The sequence below is a fragment of the Stomoxys calcitrans genome, chromosome 1 (assembly GCF_963082655.1).
Source record: "Stomoxys calcitrans chromosome 1, idStoCalc2.1, whole genome shotgun sequence".
In the NCBI taxonomy this organism is placed as follows: domain Eukaryota; kingdom Metazoa; phylum Arthropoda; class Insecta; order Diptera; family Muscidae; genus Stomoxys; species Stomoxys calcitrans.
Window position 1 is genome coordinate 170,741,692 of NC_081552.1, and position 26,720 is coordinate 170,768,411.

At 38.2% G+C, this 26,720-nt stretch overlaps 1 protein-coding gene across 3 annotated transcripts in view; it reads right to left on the reverse strand.

Moving 5' to 3' along the window:
• Window positions 1–24,488, reverse strand: part of LOC106090079 (adipose-secreted signaling protein) — an 84,133-nt gene extending 59,645 nt beyond the window's left edge. The window contains exons 1-2 of one of the 3 annotated variants that reach the window (XM_013256152.2): window positions 24,436–24,488; window positions 23,543–23,897 (exon numbers count right to left, since the gene is read on the reverse strand). In XM_013256152.2, the coding sequence (XP_013111606.1) occupies window positions 23,543–23,573 (31 nt within the window). In that variant the 5' untranslated portion in view covers window positions 23,574–23,897; window positions 24,436–24,488. The other 2 variants (XM_013256151.2, XM_013256150.2) reach the window with 2 other exon arrangements.
• Between the last annotated feature and the right edge of the window lie 2,232 nt (window positions 24,489–26,720).

The following is a 26,720-nucleotide window of genomic DNA, read 5'->3' on the forward strand; positions in this document are numbered from 1 at the left end:
GAAGAAGTGCGGTCCAATGTTGCCAACAGCCCATAAACCGCACCAAACTGTGACTTTTTCTAGATTCATTGGTAGCCCTTGCAATGCTTCTGGGTGTGAATGCAAAGCCATAGGCTTAGGAACTGGTAGATGTGCGAGAGAAAGAGTATCACAATTTATAGTAGGTGAGGATGTTGTGGGAGTGTGATGTGCGTGGCCCTACCCGGCCAATTTATAAAGACTCGGCTTTGTGCGGCATTAGTAATTTTATTGTTGTTTGTACATTTGTCTTATGGGAGCCTACACAACAAGACAATTTTTTTACCTACTGTAAAGGTCGTATGCAGTAGGTGGATGGGTGCCACTTATTGTATTTTAACATAGAAATGAATATTAAAAGGATAGCAGGTTATGAATGGTTCTGTGCAGTCAAAATAAGTTAGTGTGTGGCTATACTATGCACTCAATGAACGAACTAGTTGGTAGACAGTTTAAAGAAGTAGGCGAGGGAATGCAGTATTTTGCAACATGTGATGGGCTTATATCTTCATTATGTAAAAAAAATAATTTATTTTTGTTTGTATCTCCATATAGCCGACGAAATCAATTTTCTTGAAATGTTCGCAGTGAGTAATAATTCTGTGATAAATTGGGGTTATTAGAGATGCGACGAAAGGCGTAATCAAAGCAATATGGTGTCTCAAATGGAAGGTATAGCGAATCTGAAATAAAAATATGGCGTCATGCGTCTGGGGATCATCCCAGCCTCTAAAAACAACGATCATGATAAGGTAGCATTCAATTGCAAGGGTTTTAGATGTATGGTATCAACCAAACATGAAAATATGGATTCGTCTTTCAGAGAGTCTAAACCCCAAAAGGGCTTAACGGACATGTAACCTAATTATGACAATATGAGGTTCAAATTCAAGATATTTAAGAGCAGTGTACGAATTTGTTATACAACTGTACGAATTTAATATCCAACTATCCCAAGTATCTTAAGGGCCGTCAATCTTGGTAGGCGGAGATCCGGGCGATCACGGAAAGCGTAAGGTGGCGTGGTGCTAACGCGAGAACAGCGAGTGTGAATATCTTTACGGACAGTAAAATTGTCATTAGAGCAATAACAACCAGGACGACAAGGTCACGAACAGTCTTGCAGTGTAAGGAGATCAACGCCTTCTCTGAGGATGGCACAATCCGCATCGTTTGGGCGCCGGACCATAACGGAGTAGGGGGGAATGAATGTGCAGAAGATTTGGCGGTGAAGGCCAGAGGACTGCCGTCAATAAACATGGTTAACCCGAAGCCTTTCGGGTCCACGCGTCCAAATTAAGGGCATGGGCGACAAACGCCGGTAGGACGGCCAAAATACTACGGGGTATTCCGGATCGAAAGAGGACGAGGCTATTACTGAAAAGAAGTAAGAAGGACATCAGTATAGCTTTTGGTATCATAAAGGGTCACATAGGACTACGAGCTCACTTATGCAAAATCGATGTGGCAAGTGACAGCATGTGTAGGGCATGGGGGGAAGATGATGAGACATTCGAGCATTTTCAATGTATTTGCCCAGGTTTCGCGGCTAATAGACACCGGTACTTAGGTGGGGACACATACCAGACATGAACCAGCTTTGGGGAGTGGTATGGAAACAATTAAGGATTTTATAAATAGCACGGAATTCCCAACTTAAAATTTTCATCTTCGAGGTTACTTTTTAGTTTTTAGAGTGCACAGAAAGCTTAAGTGTATGTCATGTCCATAGTGGCGTGGGAGGGATTAATATCCGCACCCTCTTTTCAACCTCACCTAACCGGATTATAACATTTTGGTCTTAATTAAAGTCATTTAGAAGTGAGGACATAAACATTTTAGATCAAGAGTGGTTTATTATTAGCCATAAAAAATTACTATCCTATGAAGGCTTGAAAATAGTTAGTCTTTAACCCAAAAAAAATAAGTTTTCCGATATCAGCAAATACTCGTTGCTGATTTCATAATGAAATTTTTTAACATTGCAGGAAACAGTCTCAATTTTTTTAACTTCTAAACAATATTTAACGCATTTCATACATATTAATGTCCATTTGTGACAATTTTAGACTTACATTTTTGGTTTAAAAGCTTAAATATGGTTTTACTAGATATTTTTTTTTAGAAAAATTGTTAAAATTGGGTTTTGATACTCAAAAAAATTAAAAGATAAGATGAAGCTTACAACTTCTCAAAGTATTTATGACATTTAACCTATGAAAACTGCAAAAAATGTTTGCCGTTTTAACAAAAAATTTGCTGCTTCCAGCAGGCTATCTTTTGTTGCTCCAACATTTTTTGTTGATGTTACAAACAAATGTCTCTTAGTGTATCTTTTATGCAATATTGTACACAAATCTTTGAAGCCAAGATGCAACCATGAACCGTAGAAGTTTAGATTACAAATAAAGGGAAACTTCTTTCGTTTTGTGTATTGTAAAATAGGGCACAGTGAAGCGTTGACATTTTTTATGATTATCCACATCATCGTTAATGTAACAACCTATTACATGTGAATGATGTATGTTAATATGTATGTTAATATGTATGCATTTATCTAAAATAAACATCTAGTAGTATGGGAAGCTCAGTACTCATGTTTGATATGCTTGTTTGCACTCACATACTCAGAATATATTGAAAAGAGTATTGATTTATATCTCGAGTGACAAGTACAGTGACGTCTACAATCGTTGTCTATTAAATGTTTTACCATTACATGTCAATACCACAGAGATTGCCTCAATAAAACGCCTCGTAAGAACACATGTGGGTAAATGACTTTTTCATGCATTTGTTTGAGGCATTCCCCAATTCTCTGAAAATCAATTCGTTTGCTGTTGGATATAGAATTTCCATTGCCAGTAAGTAGTTTCCACAAAAATAGATATCTAATTACATATTTTTGCACATTCAATCAATTGACCACACAAACCACAAAAACGCAGATATGGGTGATAGCAGGTCGCACCGTATAAACTTAACTTGGAAATTTCTTGAAGAAGTGCTATTTTTAAAAAGTGTGTAAGTGTTGAGATATTTAAAGATAGCATCATTGCTTATCTACAGGACAAGTCTAAAACTTTACATAAACCTGAAGACTGTAAACATCTTCGGAATGATTATTAATGCCGTGCAAGGAAATTAAACGGCATTAAACAGTCTAGGAAATTTGTCTCAAGGAAACAGACCTGGTAAAGCACTAATGTGGCGATCTGCATTAGAAAAGATAACTACACAAAGGATTCTGTATAACATATTCTAGAAAGATCTGTCCGGCTCGGGGTGATAGGGACAATGTCTTGTCGAAACCTCAATACGATAATGAAAATTGTACAAAGTATTGATCACAGCTGGCCAAGTTTCTTACATATCAATGCTATCCGCTTCAAGTTTTAAGCTCAATGATAAGGGGCCTCTTTTTTATGCCGAGTGCGACACCTCGTTGGAGAGTTTTTATTTACCAAATACAAAAAACAAGTATCCAGTTGATAAGATTGGCCAGGCCAAACGAGAATTGAATTGACCAGGCCAAACACCCAGACATATAAGTTTGCTTATATCAGCAAACACTGTCTGCTGGTACTAAATAAATAATTTATAATTTTTGGAGAAAACCATTTACATTTGTTTTAAACTTTTTAAGGTCGTAAGTGGTGGGAAAGACATTTGACGAATGTTGATGCCACATTCGATTTGTTGGGCGAAAAACGAGTTTTCCTGGTAATGTAGGGTTCGGTCTACTGACCAATCTGTTACAAACTAGTGCTGGTTCCTAGAAGATCTGGTGTCCCTCACGAACCTCTATACTTCAGGGATAAGAAGACGTATCTCTGTGAAACAAACATCATGAAAGAAAAGCTAATGTATGTCAAATGTTATTGTGGCTCAGATTCGAAGTCTGACTCAAAAGCTAGTCAATGCAAATAAGAAAAGTGAGGAAGAAAAGCTGAGACGAAAGTTGTTCTTTTCAGCAGGAGATACAAGGTACCCACGATGGCACCAGTCTCCTTGGGAGAGGAAAATGTTCCCTCTACTGAAGGCACAAAATACATGGATGTTTTGCTGGGGAGGAAAATGAACTTCAAATCAAACATCTTGGAAATGGCAAAAGAGGCAACTCTTGACCTATGTACCTGCAAGAGAGTCATTGGCAAAAGTTGGAGGTTTAAGGTTGGAGGCCACCTTGGCGCAGAGGTTAGCATGTCCGCCTATGACGCCAAACGCCTGGGTTCAAATCCCGACGTGAACATCAGACAAAATTTCAGCGGTGGTGGTGAGGTATCCTGCCTTGTTAAAACTTCTCTACCAAGTGGTGTCGCTATGCGACACGCTCTTCGAACTCGGCATAAAAAAGGAGGCCCCTTATCATTGAGCCTAAACTTTAATCGGACTGCACTTATTGATATGAGAGAAGTATTCCCTGTTCCTTATTGGAATGTTCATGGGAAATTTAGTTGTTAAAAGTAGTTAAGAGGTTTAAACAGCGTGTGATGCACTGGGTACTTACAGCAGTTGTCGGACCTATAATGCTATATTGTATTGTGGTCTGGTGGACGGCGCTTCAAAAGCCCACCTACTCTTCAATACTCAGCCGGATCCAATGGATGCCTTGTTTGTGTATCACATCGGCACTGTGGGCGACACCATCTGATGATCTGAATTTAATGCTACACCTAATGCCTCTGGACATTGTGGCTAGACAAATTGCTGCGACCATTGCTGTGAGGCTAAGGGGGCTTTCTCTTTGGTCATGTGGCGGCTACGGACACTGTGTTATCCTTGATACAATGCCCGATGTTCCAGGCAGTATAGGTTACATATTACTTGAACCGCTTTTTGATGAAAAGTATCGTCTACACTACACTAGGTCCGATATACTACACCATCCCTGGTAGTAGAAGGTGCGTAGACTTCTATACGGTTAGATCTAGATTCGACGACCAATTGGACTTCGGGGTGTACTCTGAAGGACTAGGACTGGTCATACCGTGAACGTTACCTGAACACTGCAGTGTGTAACAAGCGGAGATCTTCGCAATTTAAGATGTGAAAGAATGGCTAAAATATGTCATACGACGATTGGCATAGATATATTCTCAGACAGCTATTACATCTCTGGCCCTCGAATGTCGCAGATATCTCAAGCAGATGGCTGATCAATACAAAATGTACCTGCTCCGAATACAGGCCCACAGGAGAGCAGACGATCTTGTAAGGGCAACAAAACAGATGGTCACAAAGTGCGGGTTGGAAACGCTCCAAAATTATGTAACCCATTGCATTCTTTAAGAGGTCTATAGTTTTAATGTAGTTAGCAAGAAGTCTAACTCATTGTGTTCTTCATGACAGGGCCCTGTCTGATCGGAAAACATGCTGAAAAACTAAAGGTTACAACTAACGACTCCTGCAGCAGCGGATAAAACGTCGAGGAAGAGGAGACTAAAGAACATCTGCTGTGTGTGGGTCCCGCACTGGCAAGCAAGAAGAGTTCCACTTGAGGTTCTCATTTCTTTTAGGACTGGTCTGAATAAGCGGAAGTGAACATTCTCAAGATGTTGGGCTTTTTTAATCGATCTAAATGGAACTAGAAAGTATATTCCTTCTCCTGTGCCTGTGGTATCACAATGGACGAGAATGTCTATGTGAGTCTGATTGTAGACTGCCAATTAAACCTAAACTCTATCAAATTTGAAACAAATGTTTAAGGCTATAGGCACAGAACATAACTCATCTCATCGAATTTTTTCCAAATCAATTGAAAAAGAAGCATATCAAGTCAAACCCGGATGTCGATCTATAGCAATAAAAATTCGTTTTTCAAAATTGCTACAAAAATAAAATGAAATATCGCAGCTATTGGAAATTGGTGGAGAAAGTGTAACAAGCTAAAAAAAAGAGATAATGTCGATAACTAAAGAAAAAAGTCCCATAATTTTTTGGGTACACAATAGTTTTGCCCAGACACATTTAAACCATTTTTTCTTGCTATGTTAAAATAAATATACAATAGTTTGTTTGATTAATAATAGGATGAATGCGATGTTAAATGCCCAAAATTGTTTGCTTATTTTACCCTCCACTATCGGAATCTAACATATTCTTATCACGACATCGCAAACAATGCGATCCAATATTTACATTGGTGAGTAATTTTACCCACTAATCGCAATTGTCTCAAAATTGAAATCCATCGATTAGATAACAAGTCGACAAATAAGGGCGGCATAGCAGCCACACACTTGTGCACAAACTTGTTTATCACTTATCACGCAGCTTAAGACCACATTTTTTATGACAGCGGCAAATGCCTGCACCGAATAGGTTGAAATAGAACGGCTAAAACGCTTGGATACCCAAATCAATAACTAAGCTAAAAGTCATATTTAAGGGCTGATACAGCGCTCCCAATAGTTTGCATGCCGTGTCAAGTCTCTTCGTATGGAAACCATAAAAATGTGGAAGATTAGTGTAATAGTTGACATTTCTTATCCAAAGGGCCTTAACGTGGTGAACAAAGGTTCTTGGAAAATAATTTTGAGGGTTGGTAAACAAGGAAGCAATATGAGAGGATTAAAAGACCACAGAGAAAGGGTTACATGTATGTATGTTAGACCATATAAAATGGAAACACAGCAATAAAGACATTCTAATTTCTTCTGGTCTACCATTTGAAGGAAGCAACGCACTGCCGCATTGGTCCTTGGCTATTGATAGAGTGTTTAGTTTCTATTTTAGGTTTTTTTTTTTTGTTTCGCTTTTGACTTAATTGCAGCAATTAGTAAACATGTCATTGCGGCATATAATTGAGAAATGGTATTGTCGCATACAAAAAATAAGAGAAAAGAAAAAACAAAGTGAAAGCGTACTGATGCCTTGTAAAAACTTCTCTCCAAAGAGGTGTCGCACTGCGGCACGCCGTTCGGACTCGACTGTAAAAAGCAGGCCCCCTTATCATTGAGCTTAAACTTTCGGAACTGCACTCTTTAATATGGGAGAAATTTACCGCTGTTCCTTAGTGAAATGTTCATGGGAAAATTTTGGAAAAAGCGTGCTAAGTTCGGCCGAGACGAATCCTATATACCCTCCACCATGGTTCGCATTGCTCAAATTCTTTGAGCGAAATCTCATTATTAGCAGACAACGAATAATGGATAAGAATTGTTATGCTATTGGAGCTACATCAGGTTATGCACCGATTTGGACCATACTTGCTTAGGATGCTTGACTCTATAAAATAAGTCATTGTTCAAAATTTCATATAAATTGGATAAAAATTGCGCCTTATTGGAGCTCAAGAAGTAAAATTGGAAGATCGGTTAATATGGGATCTATATCAGGTTATGGACTGATTCAGACCATACTTGGCACGTATGTTGAAGGCCATAGGAAAAGTATTTGTGCCAAATTGGATAAGAACAGCGCCGTCTAGAGCCTCTTCGGCAAACTTCGGGCAAAGATTCAGCCAAACCGGATAACTATGGCGCCCGGTTTTTATGGGAGCTATATCAAAACATGAACCAACATGGCCCATTTACAATCCCAACCGAGCTACACTACAGCTTACCATAGAGCTTGTTCGCTAGCTCTGGTCGTAGGGGATTCTTCCCATTCGCGGAATTCCCCTATATTCTCTCCTTGGCTCAGCCGGACTGTAGGAAGTTTTCCATATCAAATTTTTATACTTCTTAAAACCTTCAAAATTGTATCCCCCTATATTTACCTTTCATTTTAACTTTCACAATCTTTCAATTTTGATTAATTAATTCATGTACATTGATAGAAAAAGGATGCCAATACCGTCTGGTATTATTTTATTCAAGTTATTGGCAAATATTTGTAATACCATTTGGTATCAATTTGATACCAGTCGAAGGAGCCTATTAAAAATTTACGGCGTCACATTTGTACTTTTGTCATCGCGGCAAAAGTGTTGTTTAGCTTGGTACTTAAAATATTGACCATTTCTGGGAATCAATTGCAATTGCTGAATACAAAGCATCCAAGTTGGTCACGGTGTAACATTATCTTTCGTAATTATTTGATTATAATTGTTAACTTAAATAAACGAAATAAAAAAAAAAACACTTTTTCAATGGCTTTTTATTTGGTTCATTATGGGCTGGAATATTCAATAACGATTTGGTATAAAACCGATACCGGTTTGGTGCTAAAACCAATAACAGTTTGGTATTGAAATAAAAACAAGTTTGGTAATAACGCTAGTACCAAATGGTACTAATGATTTTGTTTTCCATTCATACAATGCAGTATTGATTTTCCACCATACGATGTTGCTTTACTATCAATACCGTTTGGTTGAGCACATTTGGTATCAACTGGGTGTACTTGATTAAGACGGATATGTAAATAAATTTAAAATCCTGTACTGTAATTTATAAGACTTTTTATCTTGTTGTGCAGAAATAACAAATCAATAAATAAATAAAAAAAAATAGGAAGTATTTGTACAAGCGCCTAGCTTTACTCCTTCGCTGCCATATAGATAGATTTGACTTTATGAGTCTCTAAAGACCACAATTTTTATCCGATTTAGCTGAAATTTTGCACGTAGCGTTTGTCATTGCTTCCAACAACTATGCCACGTATGATCCAAATTTGGTCTATAAGCTGATAAAGCTCCCATATGCACCGATCTTCCGATTTGACTTCTTGAGCCTCTAAAGGCCGTAATTATTACGCGATTTGGCTGAAATATTGCACGTTATGTTTATTTTGACTTCCAATAAGGTATGCCTCTGGCGACATGTAAGCTAAGTCTTAAGGACCAGGTCCGAAGGACAATGAATGATAGATGCTCACAAAGAGGGGGCTGTGAGCATTCCAAAACTATGTAGCCTAATCTAGACTTGAAGACGTCTACCGCTTTGCTGTCATTGGCTAGAACAGACGTCCCAGTCATTGTGTCCGTCATGACAGGTCACTGTCTAATCGGAAAACATTGTGACAGACTGAAGGAGTTCCACTTTAGGTTATCATTTCTTTGAGAACCTGTCTGATTTAGCGTATGTGAACATTCGGAAGTTATTGGGCTTTTTAAAGCGATCTGGATGGTTCAACGGTAGGAACTTGAAAGCATCTCCCTTCTTCTGTTCCTGTGGTATCACAATGGACGAAAACGTCTAAGTGAGTCTGATGGCAGACTGCCACATAAACCTAACCTAAACTAACTTATGCCGAATTTTCCAAAATAAGTTTAAAGAAAAAACTTTTTTTGACCAGCCGGGGAGGTGCGCTACAAGGTAGTACTCCTTTTTTAACAATTGCCTCAACTAAATAATTTGTTGAGAATCCACAAAATTTCAGTTATTGGGTTGCCCAAAAAGTAATTGCGGATTTTTTAAAAGAAAGTAAATGCATTTTTAATATAACTTGGAATGAACTTTAATCAAATATACTTTTTGTACACTTTTTTTCTAAAGCAAGCTAAAAGTTACAGCTGATAACTGACAGAAGAAAGAATGCAATTACAGAGTCACAAGCTGTGAAAAAATTTGTCAACGCCGACTATATGAAAAATCCGCAATTACTTTTGGGCAACCCAATATTTTGTCTGTCAAGTCTCTTCAACAAATAATGTCTTCAATTCAATGCTATTGGATTGCCCAAAAAGTAATTGCGGATTTTTCATATAGTCGGCGTTGACAAATTTTTTCACAGCTTGTGACTCTGTAATTGCATTTATTCTTCTGTCAGTTATCAGCTGTTACTTTTAGCTTGCTTTAGAAAAAAAGTGTAGAAAAGGTATATTTGATTAAAGTTCATTCTAAGTTTTATTAAAAATGCATTTACTTTCTTTTAAAAAATCCGCAATTACTTTTTGGGCAACCCAATAAAATTCCTTGAGAATTTAAAGTTTTACATACAAATTTTGTAGTTGGTTTCTTCTAAGAGTTTTTTTCTGTGTATAGACTCGAAAACTAATGAAACAATTTTTACAAATTGTGTAGAATGGTCTGGAAATAGTAATTGATGTGGGGCGAACACTTCCCCTTACCATAAAAATTTCACCCAAATGCATGGTGCTAAGTTAGATTTTCGCTCAATTTTATCGTGATTACTTTTTTAGGTAATAGATTTTGAAGCAAAAATACTTGCATATTTCATTCACTATGACTTTCCCCATAACTTATTATTAATATTTTTGTAGTGTTTTAAAAAAGTAATCGCGAAAAATGAGTTTTCAATTGCGAAAAATTAAAATAGTACCAGCCACAACTGAAAAGTGGAGCGATCGCAACAATATAGGTTTCAAATAAAACAATACGGAATCTACTCCAGGAAGACGAAACACTTATTAAAATTTGAGGAAAAGTCTCAGGGGAAAGCCCCACTCCAAAAACCGCCAAACCTACACGTAGACCGTTCGGGACAAACTGGGACTTAAGTGAAAGGCATTTAAGAGTAAATTACGAATATGATAATAAAATTTGGCACAAAGCTTCAGAGGAGCCGCCCACACAGAAAATCCCTCCTCTTCGAAAACACCCCAATCCGAGAAAAACCAATTGTCATAAATGTCTTAATACCCTGGGTGCTGGCTTTATAATATTTAAAGAAATATTTATTTTTACAAAACCAATTTGGGATTTAGCCAAGCACGCCGGGCTAGTCTAAACCAAATATTCCGTTTAAATTAAAATTTGATGAAACCGTTTGGAACAACCTATGGTAACATTAATGTGGTTCTTTTGATTCACTCATTTAAATACTTTTTTTTATTGAACACAATTTAAATGTTCAATTACTGCTTCCGCAACCACTCGACCTTAAATTTCTAACCGTGTGTTGACTTCAGGTTGCTTGATAGTTAAACGGAAAAGTGGTAAGATATGAGATTGAAAATTGTTTAAGAAAAATGCTCATTGACCTTTCAATACAAAAACAGCGATGGTAAAGAACTAAACAAACCCCCATCCCTTTGTAAGCCATCATCAAACATTGTTTTCGTAAAAGCAAGAGACAACCAAACAACTCAGCCCAAGTGTTGACGGCAGGCACTGGGCGATGGATATATACGTAGATATGTGAGTATATATGACAAATGGATGCAAGCACGACCTTGGTTCAAAATTCAATTTTGTGCTTAAACTTGACCATGTGGGGTTATTCTGCAGCAGTGCGAAAGGGTTAAGCGCACACATGCAAAGAAAATTGTATAGAGGCAAAAACTACTGCGGAAACATTTCGCTATATGCGAAACGTGGCTGGCAATCAATTTTTATTGGTGAAGATTTTTGTTATAGTGGATACATTCATAATTAGATTTAATGTACAATAATGGATATTAGTGGACTGCAGATTTTTTAGTTTTTATAATCATACTGGCTTTCTTTTACATCACACGAACCATAATATTCTTATCATATCTGTAATCACACTTCTTTGCGTTCACTACGGCACCTATTTATTTTCCCGCTCAACTTTTTATATAACTTTTAGACTACCATTAGTTATTGACCCAATTCATTTGGTTCATGGAATGCATTGCATATATACAGCTGTTTTCACAAACCTTAATGTAGATTTAAAATGCGTTTATTCGGCAGTTCTATAACGAAAATCTGCTATTTTAAATCTACATAAAGTTTTGTGAATACCGGTGATAGGGTTTTCCAACAAGAGGTGTTATTTTGGTATTCAAAGAAAAATGCAATTTTTTGAGATAAATGATCTGATGTTTATTTCATAATAAAGAGAACGGTATGCCGTTAAACATGACCTCGTTTACAAGACCATATTCTTTTCATGAAATTTTCCATGACCAAATCGCAAAGTTACTGCCCTATTTCTTCGAAAACCTCATGAATTCTATCTTTGTCATGAATCGACGCTAGGCTGTTGGCGTACACGTTATCTTTCACGACGTGCCCCCAAAGGAAGTAGTCGCCAAGTGATCAATCACAAGATCTCGGTGGCCAATTGTGATCATCTCTTCCAGAGATAACACGTCCCGGAAACTCTTCCCGTAAAAGAGCAATAGTTTCGTTGCTTGTGTGACACGTAGCGCCGTCTTGTTGAAAGCGAAGGTTGTCCACATCAATGCCATCCAATTGCGAGCATAAAAAATCATTAATCATCTCTCGATAGCGCAACCCATTCACCTCACCGTAACTGTTGATCTAACCTAATTTTCGAAAAAGGTCCAATGACCCCGACGGACCACAAAACGCACAAAGCAGTCACAAGTTAAGGGTGGAGAGGCTTGTCAGCAACAACTCTTAGGGCCTCATCCTCAGAGATGATTTTTCGATTTCCCCCATATTTGTATTTACCTTTCATTTGACAACCGTAATGTTATGATCGGTTGATACGTTTGAATCCCAAACGTGGCATGATCGATTAATATGCTTGTTTGGGAGGTTTTTGGGGGGAAGGGGGAGTAAAACCGCCCACCCCATATTTGGACCGATTTTGCAATAACAGACTGGTAATCTACTCTGAAGCAGTTTTGGGGTTGGGACGACGCTTTGGGTTCTTGAACCCAATTTTGAATACCATATTCGTATTCTAATCTGCAATACCAAACAAACAGACAACAATTCTTATTTATATATGTATATTCCCCCAAAAAAATTTGCGATTTTCTCACTACTCATTGCCTCTATGGTATCACTGGACAATCCAATGCGTGTGCGGAAGTTTAAGCAACTTGCGCTATAATCGTCCAAAAGATAAATCGGCTGATTGAATTTTTGGCGATTGTTTTTAATTTCATGCCTGGTGCGTCTAGGACTTGTATTGAATAATGTTATTCGATGGTTTGTTTTAAGTGGGCCACTTCCACAACACCAAACAGAATTCTCACTTGGTTTATATGGCGATTTGTACTTAGAATGAGGAATATGACGAGTAATACAAAAATTTTGTGGGTTTCATTTTTCCATTGTATAAAAAAATAGATCATTAAGCTCATCTCGAAAGAGAAACTAACATAAAGGGTGATATTTTTGAGGTAAGGATTTTCATGCATTAGTATTTGACAGATCACGTGGGATTTCAGACATGGTGTCAAAGAGAAAGATGCTCAGTATGCTTTGACATTTCATCATGAATAGACTTACTAACGAGCAACGCTTGCAAATCATTTTCAGTGAATGGGCCCTAGAAAAGTTGGCAGAAAATCCGCTTTTTTATCGACAAATTTTGTTCAGCGATGAGGCTCATTTCTGGTTGAATGGCTACGTAAATAAGCAAAATTGCCGCATTTGGAGTGAAGAGCAACCAGAAGCCGTTCAAGAACTGCCCATGCATCCCGAAAAATGCACTGTTTGGTGTGGTTTGTACGCTGGTGGAATCATTGGACCGTATTTTTTCAAAGATGCTGTTGGACGCAACGTTACGGTGAATGAACACATTTCGAACCGAACACTGATTTTGGTAATAAAATTCAATGATTTGCAAGCGTTGCTCGTTAGTAAGTCTATTCATGATGAAATGTCAAAGCATACTGAGCATCTTTCTCTTTGACACCATGTCTGAAATCCCACGTGATCTGTCAAATACTAATGCATGAAAATCCTAACCTCAAAAAAATCACCCTTTATTTTTTAAGTTTTTTTTTCTGTGAAAAACTAATCTGGATTTGGTAAGCGAATAACGCGCAACTCTTTTAGAATAATATTAAATAATATACAAACTAGTTATTTGTCACTCGACCATGCGAGTAATGCGCAACTCTTATAGAAGAGTATTTTCTAAATCTTCCTAACCCACTCATTTGTTACTCGCCCACACGATTCTTGAGCGATTCCACGATTTTCCAAGACTGTTCTGAATTATTCATTAGCAACTTATATGGAAGATTCGCATAACACCTTACGATGGGAACCGCCTACAATTCTTAGACGAGCTCGTCCGCCCTCTTAACCTTCATCTGGAAGATTCGCGGAACATTGTTTGGCGATCAAAAATGTTTGCAGGATAGATAGGTACTCTCTGCCGCAGAATGGAGGGATTAGCACAGTTCGATATTACTCATTGCAGAGTCGATCTATATTTAATTTTCTTACTCACCGCCACAGTTTATACGAACCTACTATTCATTTGGCTTGTAACATCTTGAAATATTGATTTAAGACCCTATAAAGCATGTATATTGACATTGACATTCTGAGTCGATCTAGACATGTCCGTCTGTCGAAATCATGATAGCGTTCGCACAAATGAGTATATCCACTTGAAATTTGGAACCGATACATCTTATTGATGTAGCTCGTTGTGGATTGCAAATGGGCCATATCAGCTCACATTTGGATAAAGCTTGCATATAAAATGATCCACGTTTTTACTTCTTGAGCCCTTAGAGGCCTCAATTACCATACGATTTTGCTGAAATTTGGCAGAAAGTATTCTGTTGTGGCTTTCAATCTTTGTAACAAGTATGGTACAATTTATAAACTATTGTAATATATCCCCCATATAAACCGACCCCAGGTTTTGACTTCTTAAACCCCTAGCCTCAATTTTCATCCAATTTGTTTGAAGTTTGGCGGAAGGACTTGTGTCCTGACTTCCACTATCCGTGTTAAGTATGATCCGAATTGATCTATAAACTGATATAGCCCCCATATAAACCAATGCCTGGATATAGCTTCCTGAGCCCCTGGAAGTCTCAATTTTCATACGATTTAGCTGAAATTTGGCAGAATGATTTTTGTCTTGACTTTCAATTTCCATACCAAGTATGATCCAAATCGGTCTATGAACTGATATTGTCCCTATATAAACCGTTCCCCTGATTTAACTTCTTGAGTCCCTAGAAGCCTCAATTTTCATCAGATTTGGCTGAAATTCGCTACGTGAAGTACCGACCGATTTAAAACGCTAATTCAATTTATTTATTTTTATTTATTTCTTAATAGTAATACATAAGCCTCCTCGGCCAATTCAATTTAATTCAATGCTCTCCAATTCACACTTTATTTTGGAATATTTTGAACATGAAATCGTTAATCATCAAACATATAATTAAAGTTCAAGTCCAATCTAACATATGAGAATAGAATAAAGACGCTTAAGTTCATTTGAACACCAGCCAAACATTGTTTTGGCCCCATAAAGTAGTGCGAATCCTTTACTTGAACGACGGTAAGTGAATTTCCGTCATGCCCCGCAGGAGCATGACGAGGATCGCCACCTCCACATGCAAATGTGGTTACAACAACAAAAACAAAATGTTAAATACCAATGGAAATGGTAATTGTTCCCGGTTCATACACTATGCCCAAGTGGATTTACGGAAATACATACCTCGTTATACAACTTTTTATTTTTAATGCATTATTATGTGCACTTCAAACATAACAAGTAAAAATGCATTAAGTTCGGCCGGGCCGAACTTTGGATACCCTCACCTTGGGAACATATGTAAATCCCATTTCCTCACAATCCTGTGAAAATTGGATAACTTAAGCACCCAAATTCGGCACGGACATTGAGTGGTCTAATATAAAGGGTGATTTTTTTGAGGTTAGGATTTTCATGCATTAGTATTTGACAGATCACGTGGGATTTCAGACATGGTGTCAAAGAGAAAGATGCTCAGTATGCTTTGACATTTCATCATGAATAGACTTACTAACGAGCAACGCTTGCAAATCATTGAATTTTATTACCAAAATCAGTGTTCGGTTCGAAATGTGTTTATTCACCGTAACGTTGCGTCCAACAGCATCTTTGAAAAAATACGGTCCAATGATTCCACCAGCGTACAAACCACACCAAACAGTGCATTTTTCGGGATGCATGGGCAGTTCTTGAACGGCTTCTGGTTGCTCTTCACTCCAAATGCGGCAATTTTGCTTATTTACGTAGCCATTCAACCAGAAATGAGCCTCATCGCTGAACAAAATTTGTCGATAAAAAAGCGGATTTTCTGCCAACTTTTCTAGGGCCCATTCACTGAAAATGATTTGCAAGCGTTGCTCGTTAGTAAGTCTATTCATGATGAAATGTCAAAGCATACTGAGCATCTTTCTCTTTGACACCATGTCTGAAATCCCACGTGATCTGTCAAATACTAATGCATGAAAATCCTAACCTCAAAAAAATCACCCTTTATATGTGACTATTCAATTTTGTAGAACGAAATATTGGTCTTTTTGGCAGATATATCCAATTATAAACCGATCTGAACCATATTAAGGTATACATCGGATATCGTGAGTCTCAGAAAAACTCACTGTTTCAAATTTCAGCGAAATCGGGTAATAAATAAAGCTTTTATTGGCTTCAGTCCCCTTTTCGGCAGATCGGTCTATATGAAAGCTGTATCCAAATATAGTCCTATCTGTATCATATTTGGGTCGGATGTTGGAAGGCTTAAAACTTCGCACTGTTCCAAATTTCAACGAAATCGGACAAAAAATAAAGTTTTTATGGTCTTCAGACCTTTTTACGGGAGATCGGCAGATAGGTCTAAATAAAGTCCGATCTGAACCATACTTAGGTCAGATGTCGGGAGGCTTTAAATAACCTACTGTTATAAATTTCAGCGAAATCGTGAAATAAATAAAGCTTTTATGGGTTTCACACCCTTTATCGGAAGATCGGTCTATATGGCAGCTATATCTAAATATGGACCGATTTGATCCATATTTAGGTCAGATATCGAGAGGCTAAAAATAAATAACTGTTTTAAATTTCAGCAAAATCGGGTAATAAATAAAGCTTTTATGGGCTTCGGACCCTTTATCGGGAGCTATATCTAAATATGGACCGGTCTAATCCATATTTAGGCCAGATGTCGAGAGGCTTAAAATAACTCTCTGTTGCAAATTTCAGCGAAATCGTGTAATAAATAAAGCTTTTTTGGTCTTCAGACCCTTTATCGGGAGATCGGTCTATATGGTAGCTATATCTAAATATAGACCGATCTAAACCATATTTGGGTCAGTTTCACCGTTTCAAATTTCAGCAAAATCGGATGAAAAATAAAGTTTTTATGGGCATTAGATCCATTACCGGAAAATCGGTCTATATAGCAGCTATATCCAAGTATGGTCCGATTTGGCCCGTTCAAGAACTTAACCAGCATGCATCAAAAAGACGAATATGTGCCAAATTGCAGCTCGATATCTTAAATTTTGAAGGCTCTAGAGTGATTACAACAGACGGACGGACAGACGGATAGACGGACAGACACACGGACATCGTTAAATCATCTTAGAATTTTACGACGATCCGAAATATATATACTTTGTAGGGTCGGAAATTGATATTTTGATGTGTTCCAAAGGGAATGACTAAATGAATCTACCCCCTATCCTACGGTGGTGGGGAATAAAAATGTATGTGTAGGTATACAGCAGCCTGTATATGTATCATTAAATTTGAGTGAAAGGACACAAAATAAGAGAGGAAATAAAACTGGGCAATATGCTTGGGCAACGATTTAATAGTCAAATCAAAATTCTCAAATAATCTCGTGACAAACTTCTGATGATAAAGAAAATTAAATTAACAAAAAAGCAAATTTATAAGCTGTCAAAGTTAAAAAAATAGCTAATCATAAGTTGATTAGCTACCAACTACTTCAATATACATACGTTATCACATGATTTATGGAATTTACACCGATACTCTAGGTGCAGGTTATTCTAAATTAGTGCATTTGCTTGGAACACCTGCCGGCGATAATTGCTTGGTCCAAGGAGATTTTAATGCGCCTCACGAGTAATGGAATTATCTGTAACCCATAATCAGACGGACGAGCGCAAATCAGATTTATGTCTCCAAATAATGAAAGGTGAAAGCAAATGCCCCACTAGAATAATGGGTATTTGCAGCAGTATGCCAGACACATCCTTTGCGACGATAAGTTTCGAAGGAAATGTTACACAAATACTTCTTATTAATGAAGGTCGGTTTGGATTGTGAAGTAGCCAAATCGGCCCATGTTTTTATATGGCTACCATATAAACCGATGTGCCAACCCAATTTGGCTGAAATTTTGCACTTAGCGTTTTTCTGCGACTCAAATATACAAGCTTAGCATGGTCCAAATTGTTCCATAACCTCATATAGTTCCCACATAAACCGATCTCCCGATTTGAATTTTGAACCTCTAGAGTGCGGAATTATTACCCGATTTGGCTGAAATCGCACGTGGTGTTTTGTTATGACTTCCAACAACTGCATATGACCCAAATCGACCCATAACCTGATATAGTTCCATATAGACCCATCTCCCAAGATTCGGCCGGGTCAAAATAACGCGATTTAATTTATTTTTTTACGAGTACTATACTTGCCCACTTCGCTGCGCCTTTTTTTCATTATCTAATAACTTTATTTGAGCCCTACATTGCCATGGTACGGAAATAAGTCGGATTTTGGGCGTTTGACGAACCCTCAGTATGGAATGGAGGATAGGCATAGGTTAAACAGTGCCGGAGATATCACACTGCCTTGAGGAACTCCCTGTTTCACTCTAAGGTGCTTCGACTTCTTATCCCTAAATTCCACAAAGCGACCACACGCATAATTACCCAATTACCCAACTCCAGGTAGATCCAGATTGCCCATCATCATTAAAAAGATTTCGTCAGACCCCAATACCTTGTATGATTTGGTGTCACGGATGACATTCGTAACTTCACCCACAGTAAATTGTGATGGTTGTTCTTCCCCTCAAAGACCACGGATACGACGAATGGCTCTTCTCCTAGCCCGCTTATGTTCGTTGACTACCCTGTTTATTTCCAGATTCAGCTCGCTGATTCTGGGGTTACTGGGGTCCGTACAACGAATTCGATCACGCTCGTCTGCGAGAACCACTGCATGCGCCGGGAAATTGGGTCGCACTTGGGGTATTCGACCGGTTGGTATAACGATAGCGGTTGCTACGTTATTGATGTCTCGAAATTTCCTCTGGGCATCTAGTACTTTCGAGGGGTGTGTCAGTTCACTGAAGCGGCGATTGATGTACTGTCTGAAGCCGAGCCAATCGGCTTTCTTTTAACTGTTTAACGTCCGGCGCTAGGAGGTTATGAAGTCGGGTGGTCGATCGACGATCTTCAGAAGGTCAGGGGATGTAATGGAAATTTCTGGAGAGCTGATGCATCTCCTCGTAATCCTAGTCGGGGCATCATCATTCAACGTCCAAAACGTGAAGCTTTCAATCTGCTCTGCCAAAATTATGCCCCGCTGGTCGTTACCTAGGTGAAAATGCCATGAAACTCCTTCTAGAACCAGACGATTGTGGCCAGACAGTAGCCCACTTATGTCGAGCTTGTACGCTTGGCCAGTAACTGGGTCACAACTTCCAATCGACAGTATGTACACGTTGTGTAGCTCTATCTCGACAGTAGCGGATCTGACTACTATCCCCATGCACTCCATGTAGGGGTCACTAGCGCCAGCCGCAGGCGAGATGTGTCTAAACTGCACGCAATGGTGTATCACGAAGGTCAATCCCCCTCCTCCATTCCTTAAGCGATCCTTACGTAGCACACTGTATCCGTGACAAATGTGCAAGCTGCAGGTGTTGGTCAGTTTTGTCTCCTGGATCGCTGCAACCAATATGTCCTTGCGACTCATAAAATATACTATTTCGTCGATCTTGGGTCTCAGAACATTGCAATTCAATTACAAAAATTATACATTTCCCAGCACTGGCCTGGCAATGTCGAGGTTGGGTCACATAGTCCGCTTTTTGAAAAAAAATTATTGTACCACTATTCCTGACAGAACCGATTGGAACTGCAATATTCCTGGAAATAGAAATTAAATAGACTTCTATACGGATGGTTTCAAACTAGACGCCAGGTGGGCTCTGAACAACTAGCACTGGTCATATCGAGAACTATAGAACACCCGAGCACTATAGTGTGCACCAAGCGGAGATCTTTGCAAACAATGAAGTGGTGGAATGGCTAAGATGTAACGTCATATGGACGATTCTCGTAAATATCTTCTCAGACTGTCAGCCAGCCATTAAATATCTGGGGAACATATTTCTGATTTTAAAAAAATTCTCAACGAGGTGGCTAAACCGTTCAAAATTCATCTGTTGTGGGCGCCGAGCCACAGAGATATCCCAGTGAATTGGAGAGCAGACAAGCTTACGAGACTACGAACCACATTACATTTTCATGAAGAACTGGAATCTGTGGGTATAAATCTAGCGACATGTATGCTTAGACTTCAGGATCAGGCCCGCAGGGCAACGAATGATAGATGGTCACAAAGGGGGAGTTGTGAAAATTCCAAAATAATGCAGCCTAATCTAGACTTGATCGGAACGGATTGCTGTCGCTGGCTAGAACAGAAGTCTCAGTCATTGTGTCCCTCATGACAACTCACTATCTGATTAGAAAAATTACTGACAGGCTTAAGGTTGCAAGTAACAACTTTTACAAAACGGTGTGAGGAGGAAGAAGAGACTATAGAACATCTGCTTTGTGTCCCCCACTGGCGGAATTCCCCTTTAGGTTCCCATTTCCTTCAGAACTTGTCAGATTTAGCGGATGTGAACATTTGCAAGTTGTTGGGTTTTTTGCAGCGATCTGGATGGTTCAACGGTAGTAACTATAAGGCATCTGCCTTGTTGTTATTGTTGTAGCAGTGTGTTGTACACTGAGGCGGCAGCCCTTGCCGATGAAGGGCTTCATCGGGTCCATCTGTTACGTACAAACGGCTGCCAAGGAATTGGGTATCTCCCTTCCACGTTTCCTGTGCTAAAACAATGGATGAAAACGCCTAAGTGAGTCTAATGGCAGACTGCCACTTAAACCTAACCTTACCTAACAGGATTTTATCGCCTTCTCTGAGTATGACACGATCCGCATAGTTTGGGTGCCGGGCCCAAGTGTAGTAAGAGAGAATGAAGGAACAGTCGATTTGGCAGTGATGGCCAAATGACTGCCGTCAGTAATTTTGGTCAAACCAAAGCAAGTGAAGCCCGTGGGCGACGAACGCACATGTGGTACAATGTAACGGTCGGTAGGTTGACAAAATCCTATGGGAAGATCTGGATTTTGAGAAAACAAGAGTGTTACTGAAAGGAAGCTAAGAAGAGATAAGTATAGCTTTCGGTATTATTACGGCACATATAGAACTACGTGCGTTCTAATGCATAATAGCTGCGTAAGTGGTAGCATGTAGGACTTGTGGGGAGATAACAAGAAGTTGGAGCATTTCCTACGTAATTGGCGGCTAAAAGACACCAGCACTTAATGGGGAAACAATACCAGATTTGAACCAACTTAGAGGCGCGGAATGGAAAACAATAAGGAATATTGTGAGTTGCAAGGAAGTCCTCACCAAGATGATTACGATGTTGCTTTTTAACTTTTATAGCGCACAATAATACTCTTTTCAACCTAATCTAACCTTTCAAGACGAAAATAGTCACGGCACGGGCTATCGCCTTTCAAGACGAAAATAGTCACGGCACGGGATAACTATAAGCAACACATAGATTGGAAATTTGAGCTGTGATCTATGTATGTGGTGTTCTGTTTTGAGCAAACGACTTATTTTCCCTTTATACAATTCATAAGAGCAAATTACAATTCATAAGGGCAAAACGACTCGTTTCAAATCATGTAAGCCCAAATTAGTGCCTAAATTGTGCCAAATAAACACAGACCTAAAAAATGCAAAAAAAAATTTATAAAATCAACAAAATTTTACAGATACAGCAAGAAAAAATAAATTTTAACAATGTACACATTAATGTTGAAGTGCAATTTCCAAAACAATATCAACTAGTCCGAATGGTTGAGATACTTTTCACGACATAAACAAAACGAGTCAATCTAGACATAGCATTATTGGAGCATTTAAATCACCAATGACCAATAGGTTCCAGCGGCGATCGGTTCTACGGACCGGAACGATCTTACTCACCTTAGAGCTTGACGAGGATCACTACCACCACATGCAACTACAACAACAAAACATCTCCTAACATATAACACGAGATGTGCCGAAGGATGGTCCACTTGTCTCTTAACCTATCGAAAACTTCTTAACCTATCACAAACTTGTGATAGCCATGTCAAATTTTTTGAGGCCACCATCCCTATAGCCCAAAGCTTAGATCGAGATTTTTTTGTGTGGCCGCAAATCATATGCAGAATTTAGGGGTAAGATGTCGAACCCCCATAGAGTGAACAAGAAAGTTCCCCAACTTGGGATAATATAACCTATACAAATACGTACGATTGTATGTTGTGACTTAGGATATCAAAATGTTAATAAAAATATTTATACATAATAGGGTACGAGACAGAGAACTGCAAGAGACCCAAAATTTGGCACTCAATAGCCACTTTGGCCAAAGCAATTGTCTGTATCGCATGCCACATAAAAACAAAGTTAGCTAGAAACACATACACAAAAACAATAGAGTGAGAGATGCGCGAACGTTTTAGTAATCGTCATTGGATGTGATTGTCAACTTGGTTGACGGACATCGTTTGTTGTTTGCAAATGAAGCAGAGGAATGAGACATCAGGTTGCGTTGATCGGCACAGATATACTCCGTTGTTCTTTTGCACTTACTTTTTTCATTTTTTGAATGAAAATTGTTTTTATCAGTGACGTACGTACTGCTTGCTGTCTGTTCAAAAGTGACAGACTTACTTCCATTTGTTTCTTTACCCAAGCACGCATTACATAGCACGCAAATTAATCTTAGTTCTCATAACTTTGAACGGTAGCAGTGTGTGTGTCTTCTATTCATTTACGGTCAATGTGAGCCCTCGTGAGTATTGCTCAAGATGTAAAATACGGCCAGCAATCGTTTTATTTATGATCATCAGCAAAAACATTTACAACAGCTTAACGAATTTAAAGGAGTTGTTGTTGTAGCAGTGTGTTATACACTGAGGCGGCAGCCCTTGCCGATGAAGAACTCCATGGGGTCAATCCGGTACGTACAACCGGCTGCCATGGGATTGCGTCAACAACGATTGCTAATATAAGATGTGAACTTGCCATTCGCTACATGTGTACCATGTGCACTTGTTTTTAAGGTGGCTTGCAGCTGTTCTCGTACTACGAGATCAACATATCCAGGTGCTACAGAGATGAGTATAACAGACAGAAACACTTTGTTTGTATATACTATGAGATGCAAAAAAACAGAGAAAGGAAGCACCAAGACCTACTGAAGACTACATGTCTTTATACAAAAATAAAGTTGAGATTCGTGCTCCCGGGGGTTCAAAGTTTCAGTAGCCTTAAAATCTCTCTTTTGGTTTGATATCTCTCGCTGCCAAACTACAAAAGGTAAAATTAGTTATAAGATTCGGTTTCTTGGCAAAAAAAAAAATCTTGTTTAGGTAGTAACGCTATTAGTGGAGGCTCACCGGCATTTGTTAGACATATTGATTTTTCTTTTATAAATAAACAGCAACCTGACAAATGTAATTCCCCACAAAGAACTAGCAAACCCTATTATCAACGACATCGCAAGAGAACCAATGGCAGATTAGATATTTTTCTTAGAATATGTGTTCTAGACAAACAATATATATGTACAAGTACTAACCGGGTTGGTCCATTGTTGCTCCCTGCGACATATTGTTATTGCTGGTGGTGGTTTGTTGTTATAACAACTGGCTGGCTGGTGTGTGACTTCTTTTCCGAAGAGCAAGCAAGTTATTCCAAGAGCAAGCAATGTATATGTATGTATATATACGTGCTGATGTCTGCGGTAGGATTATATATATATTTTTTTCTATTTAAATTGTTAATTAAGGAGCAACCATAGATAAATATTGTCACCAACAATTTTCAAATGGCATTTGTGTTTGACTCTCTCCAGTGTATTTGTTTTTGTTTATAAATCGGCCAAAATGAACCAAAATAACTACACACGCACGCACATGCACACCAAAACGAAACTAAACGAAATAATCATACAATTGATGCTAAAACTTGGCAATTTTTTGGCTCTTATAAATGCGACACTCTCTTCGATTCTACTGTAAATGTAGATTTTTAAATCGGATGGCATAAATCCATAGGCTCAAAGGGAAGTTCAAGGTCGTTGAACTTTTGGTTTTGTTTTTTTGTTATGTATAGGTATGTATATATATTTGGTCAATAAGTAGCTGGCTTGCTGGCTATGAGTTGACGGTTTATGGAACCTTCTTATTATGATAACTACTTTGCCGAAAATTTTTGCACAAGTAAACAATTGTGTGAACGTAGATATTTGCTTTGTCGCCGAATTTGTGGTTTGTTGCCTTCAATTTTTCTTTTCAGCCGATATCATTTACTTAACTCACACTCTCAAATTCAATATTGGTGTCGATATTAATTGATTAATACCAATTAACCATTATTATTTTTTAATTTAAAAACTTAATTTCAAATTAATAAATAAATGGAACTTATTTCTTCGACTTTTTTTTCAGCCGATTTCATTTAGCTACACACTCTCAAATTCAAAGCTAAATTAATTAATTCTTTTTTATTTTATTATATATTTTTGGTTGTTAATAAATCGATGGCGGTCCACCATTAAAATTTCAACAAAATAATAAACTTCCAACTACGCTATTTGACTGTTTAGAATTGAATGAAATGGAGGAATGGCAGTTCTCGGAGAAAGTGGAATGGAGGAATTGCCGTTCCCATACTCTTAAATTAATGGTACTGTTTACAGTACTATCATGCTACCGAAAATTTGACGTACAACGTCTTATTTGCCAAAAACACAACCCTGTCTGCGGTGGCGAAACCAATCAACTTAAAGGTAGTGGCAGTTGCCCAACAACAAAATATTGGGTTGCCCAAAAAGTAATTGCGGATTTTTCATATAGTCGGCGTTGACAAATTTTTTCACAGCTTGTGACTCTGTAATTGCATTCTTTCTTCTGTCAGTTATCAGCTGTTACTTTTAGCTTGCTTTAGAACAAAAGTGTAAAAAAGCATATTTGATTAAAGTTCATTCTAAGTTTTATTAAAAATGGATTTACTTTCTTTTAAAAAATCCGCAATTACTTTTTGGGCAACCCAATATTGAGTGCGATATCTGTCAAAATCAGTGATTAGTGCAACTCTGATTTTTTTATGTTACCAGTTCGCGAAGTAACATAAACTACAACACACACAGTGTTGTAGTTCTTAATTATAATACGCACACACAAATCTCGTTGACAGATAGTGCACTTCGCGAGAAAAAATTGTATTCAGCTGTTAACGGACCACTACCTGGTAATTATGTCATGGTTGGTACAATATTCGTTTTTCGCAGTGAAAGTCCATATAAAAATATAAACGGAAAATATTGATGAAAAGTGTTCATTTCGACATAACTTGATTTGTATACTGTTTCAAAAAAGAAACCGTGAGAAATGTGTGTTTTCAACTGTGGAAAACACATATATTGTAGTACCCGTCTTTATTTGCGAAAAAATAAAACTATAAGTGCAGATAAAAAAACGTCTTTTGCTATGAAAATTAAAACAAAACATAAATGCCAAATTCCCCTCGCGGAACAATTAAATATTACCGCGACTACTCCAAAAACAGAATAGAATACCAACCCTAAGGCCTGGCTATGGCCTTATTACATACCGTAAAGGTCGAGGTACATACCTCGCGCAGCACTTATGCGTACTTACGCGTGCATGTCAGAAAAAATCAAATTAGGTTGGTTTGTATTGTGTGAGTTACGCAACAACTGCACGCACGCATCTGACGGAACAAGTTAACCAACTTTGAACGCGTTTCAGGGCGCAAAACATAAGATTTGGTTATGTTTACTATTCAAAAATTGTTTTGCACTCCGTAAATTAGAGAAATTCTTTTATTAAAATCGTATTAAACCACATTATTGCCAATTTCCATTGAAATTATCTTTGGAAATGACATAAATAAGCCGATTTTTAGAAATTCGCGCGCAGCAAAATGCGCATGGTATTTAACTCAGTCAAAAGAATGCATGTGGGCTTATTATATTGCTTAAGTACGCATTAGTGGTGTGCGTGGTATGTTACTCCAGCTTTAAGCCCAATACTGACTTGACTTTCCGGCCGAACAACTGTCAAAACGCATCATAAAAAATGGTGGCGAAGAAACTGCGAACAAACTTCGTAGCAGTGGTACCATGACATAATTATCAGGTAGTGTACCGCAAACAGCTGAGTACAATTTTTTCTCGCGAAGTGCACTATCTGTCATCGAGTTTTGGTTGTGTGTTTGTATTACAAGTAAGAGCGATAACACACAAACAACGAAAAATGGCGCGAACTGGTAACATACTCAAAATTAGTTGCACTAATCACCGATTTTGACAGATAATGCACTCAACATTTTGTTGTTGGGCAACTGCCACTACCTGTAAATGAATATATCTTGAGTGGTACTGAGTTCTACGTGTAAAATAGTAGCGACATGTCGCTGCGCCAATACAAATTTCCCTTCAATTAATTGCCAACGTAATTAAATGCTCAGGAAATGGACACCAACCAACTTTGTTGCTATGATGTTGTCTTTGTTGTGCGTTGTTGTACGACTTTTGTTTTTGTTCTGGCAAAGAATAGAGTCCGTCGGATTTCGCAATAATTCAATAGGCATTTTCGCTGCGAATAAAGTCAGTACTAGGCTTTAAGGCCAGATCAGAATAGGCGCGTTGCTTTTGATTTCGCGTCTTGCTCTGCTCTTCAACGCTTGTCAGTTTTTGGCATCCAAAGCAAAAAACAATATTTTTAAGTTTT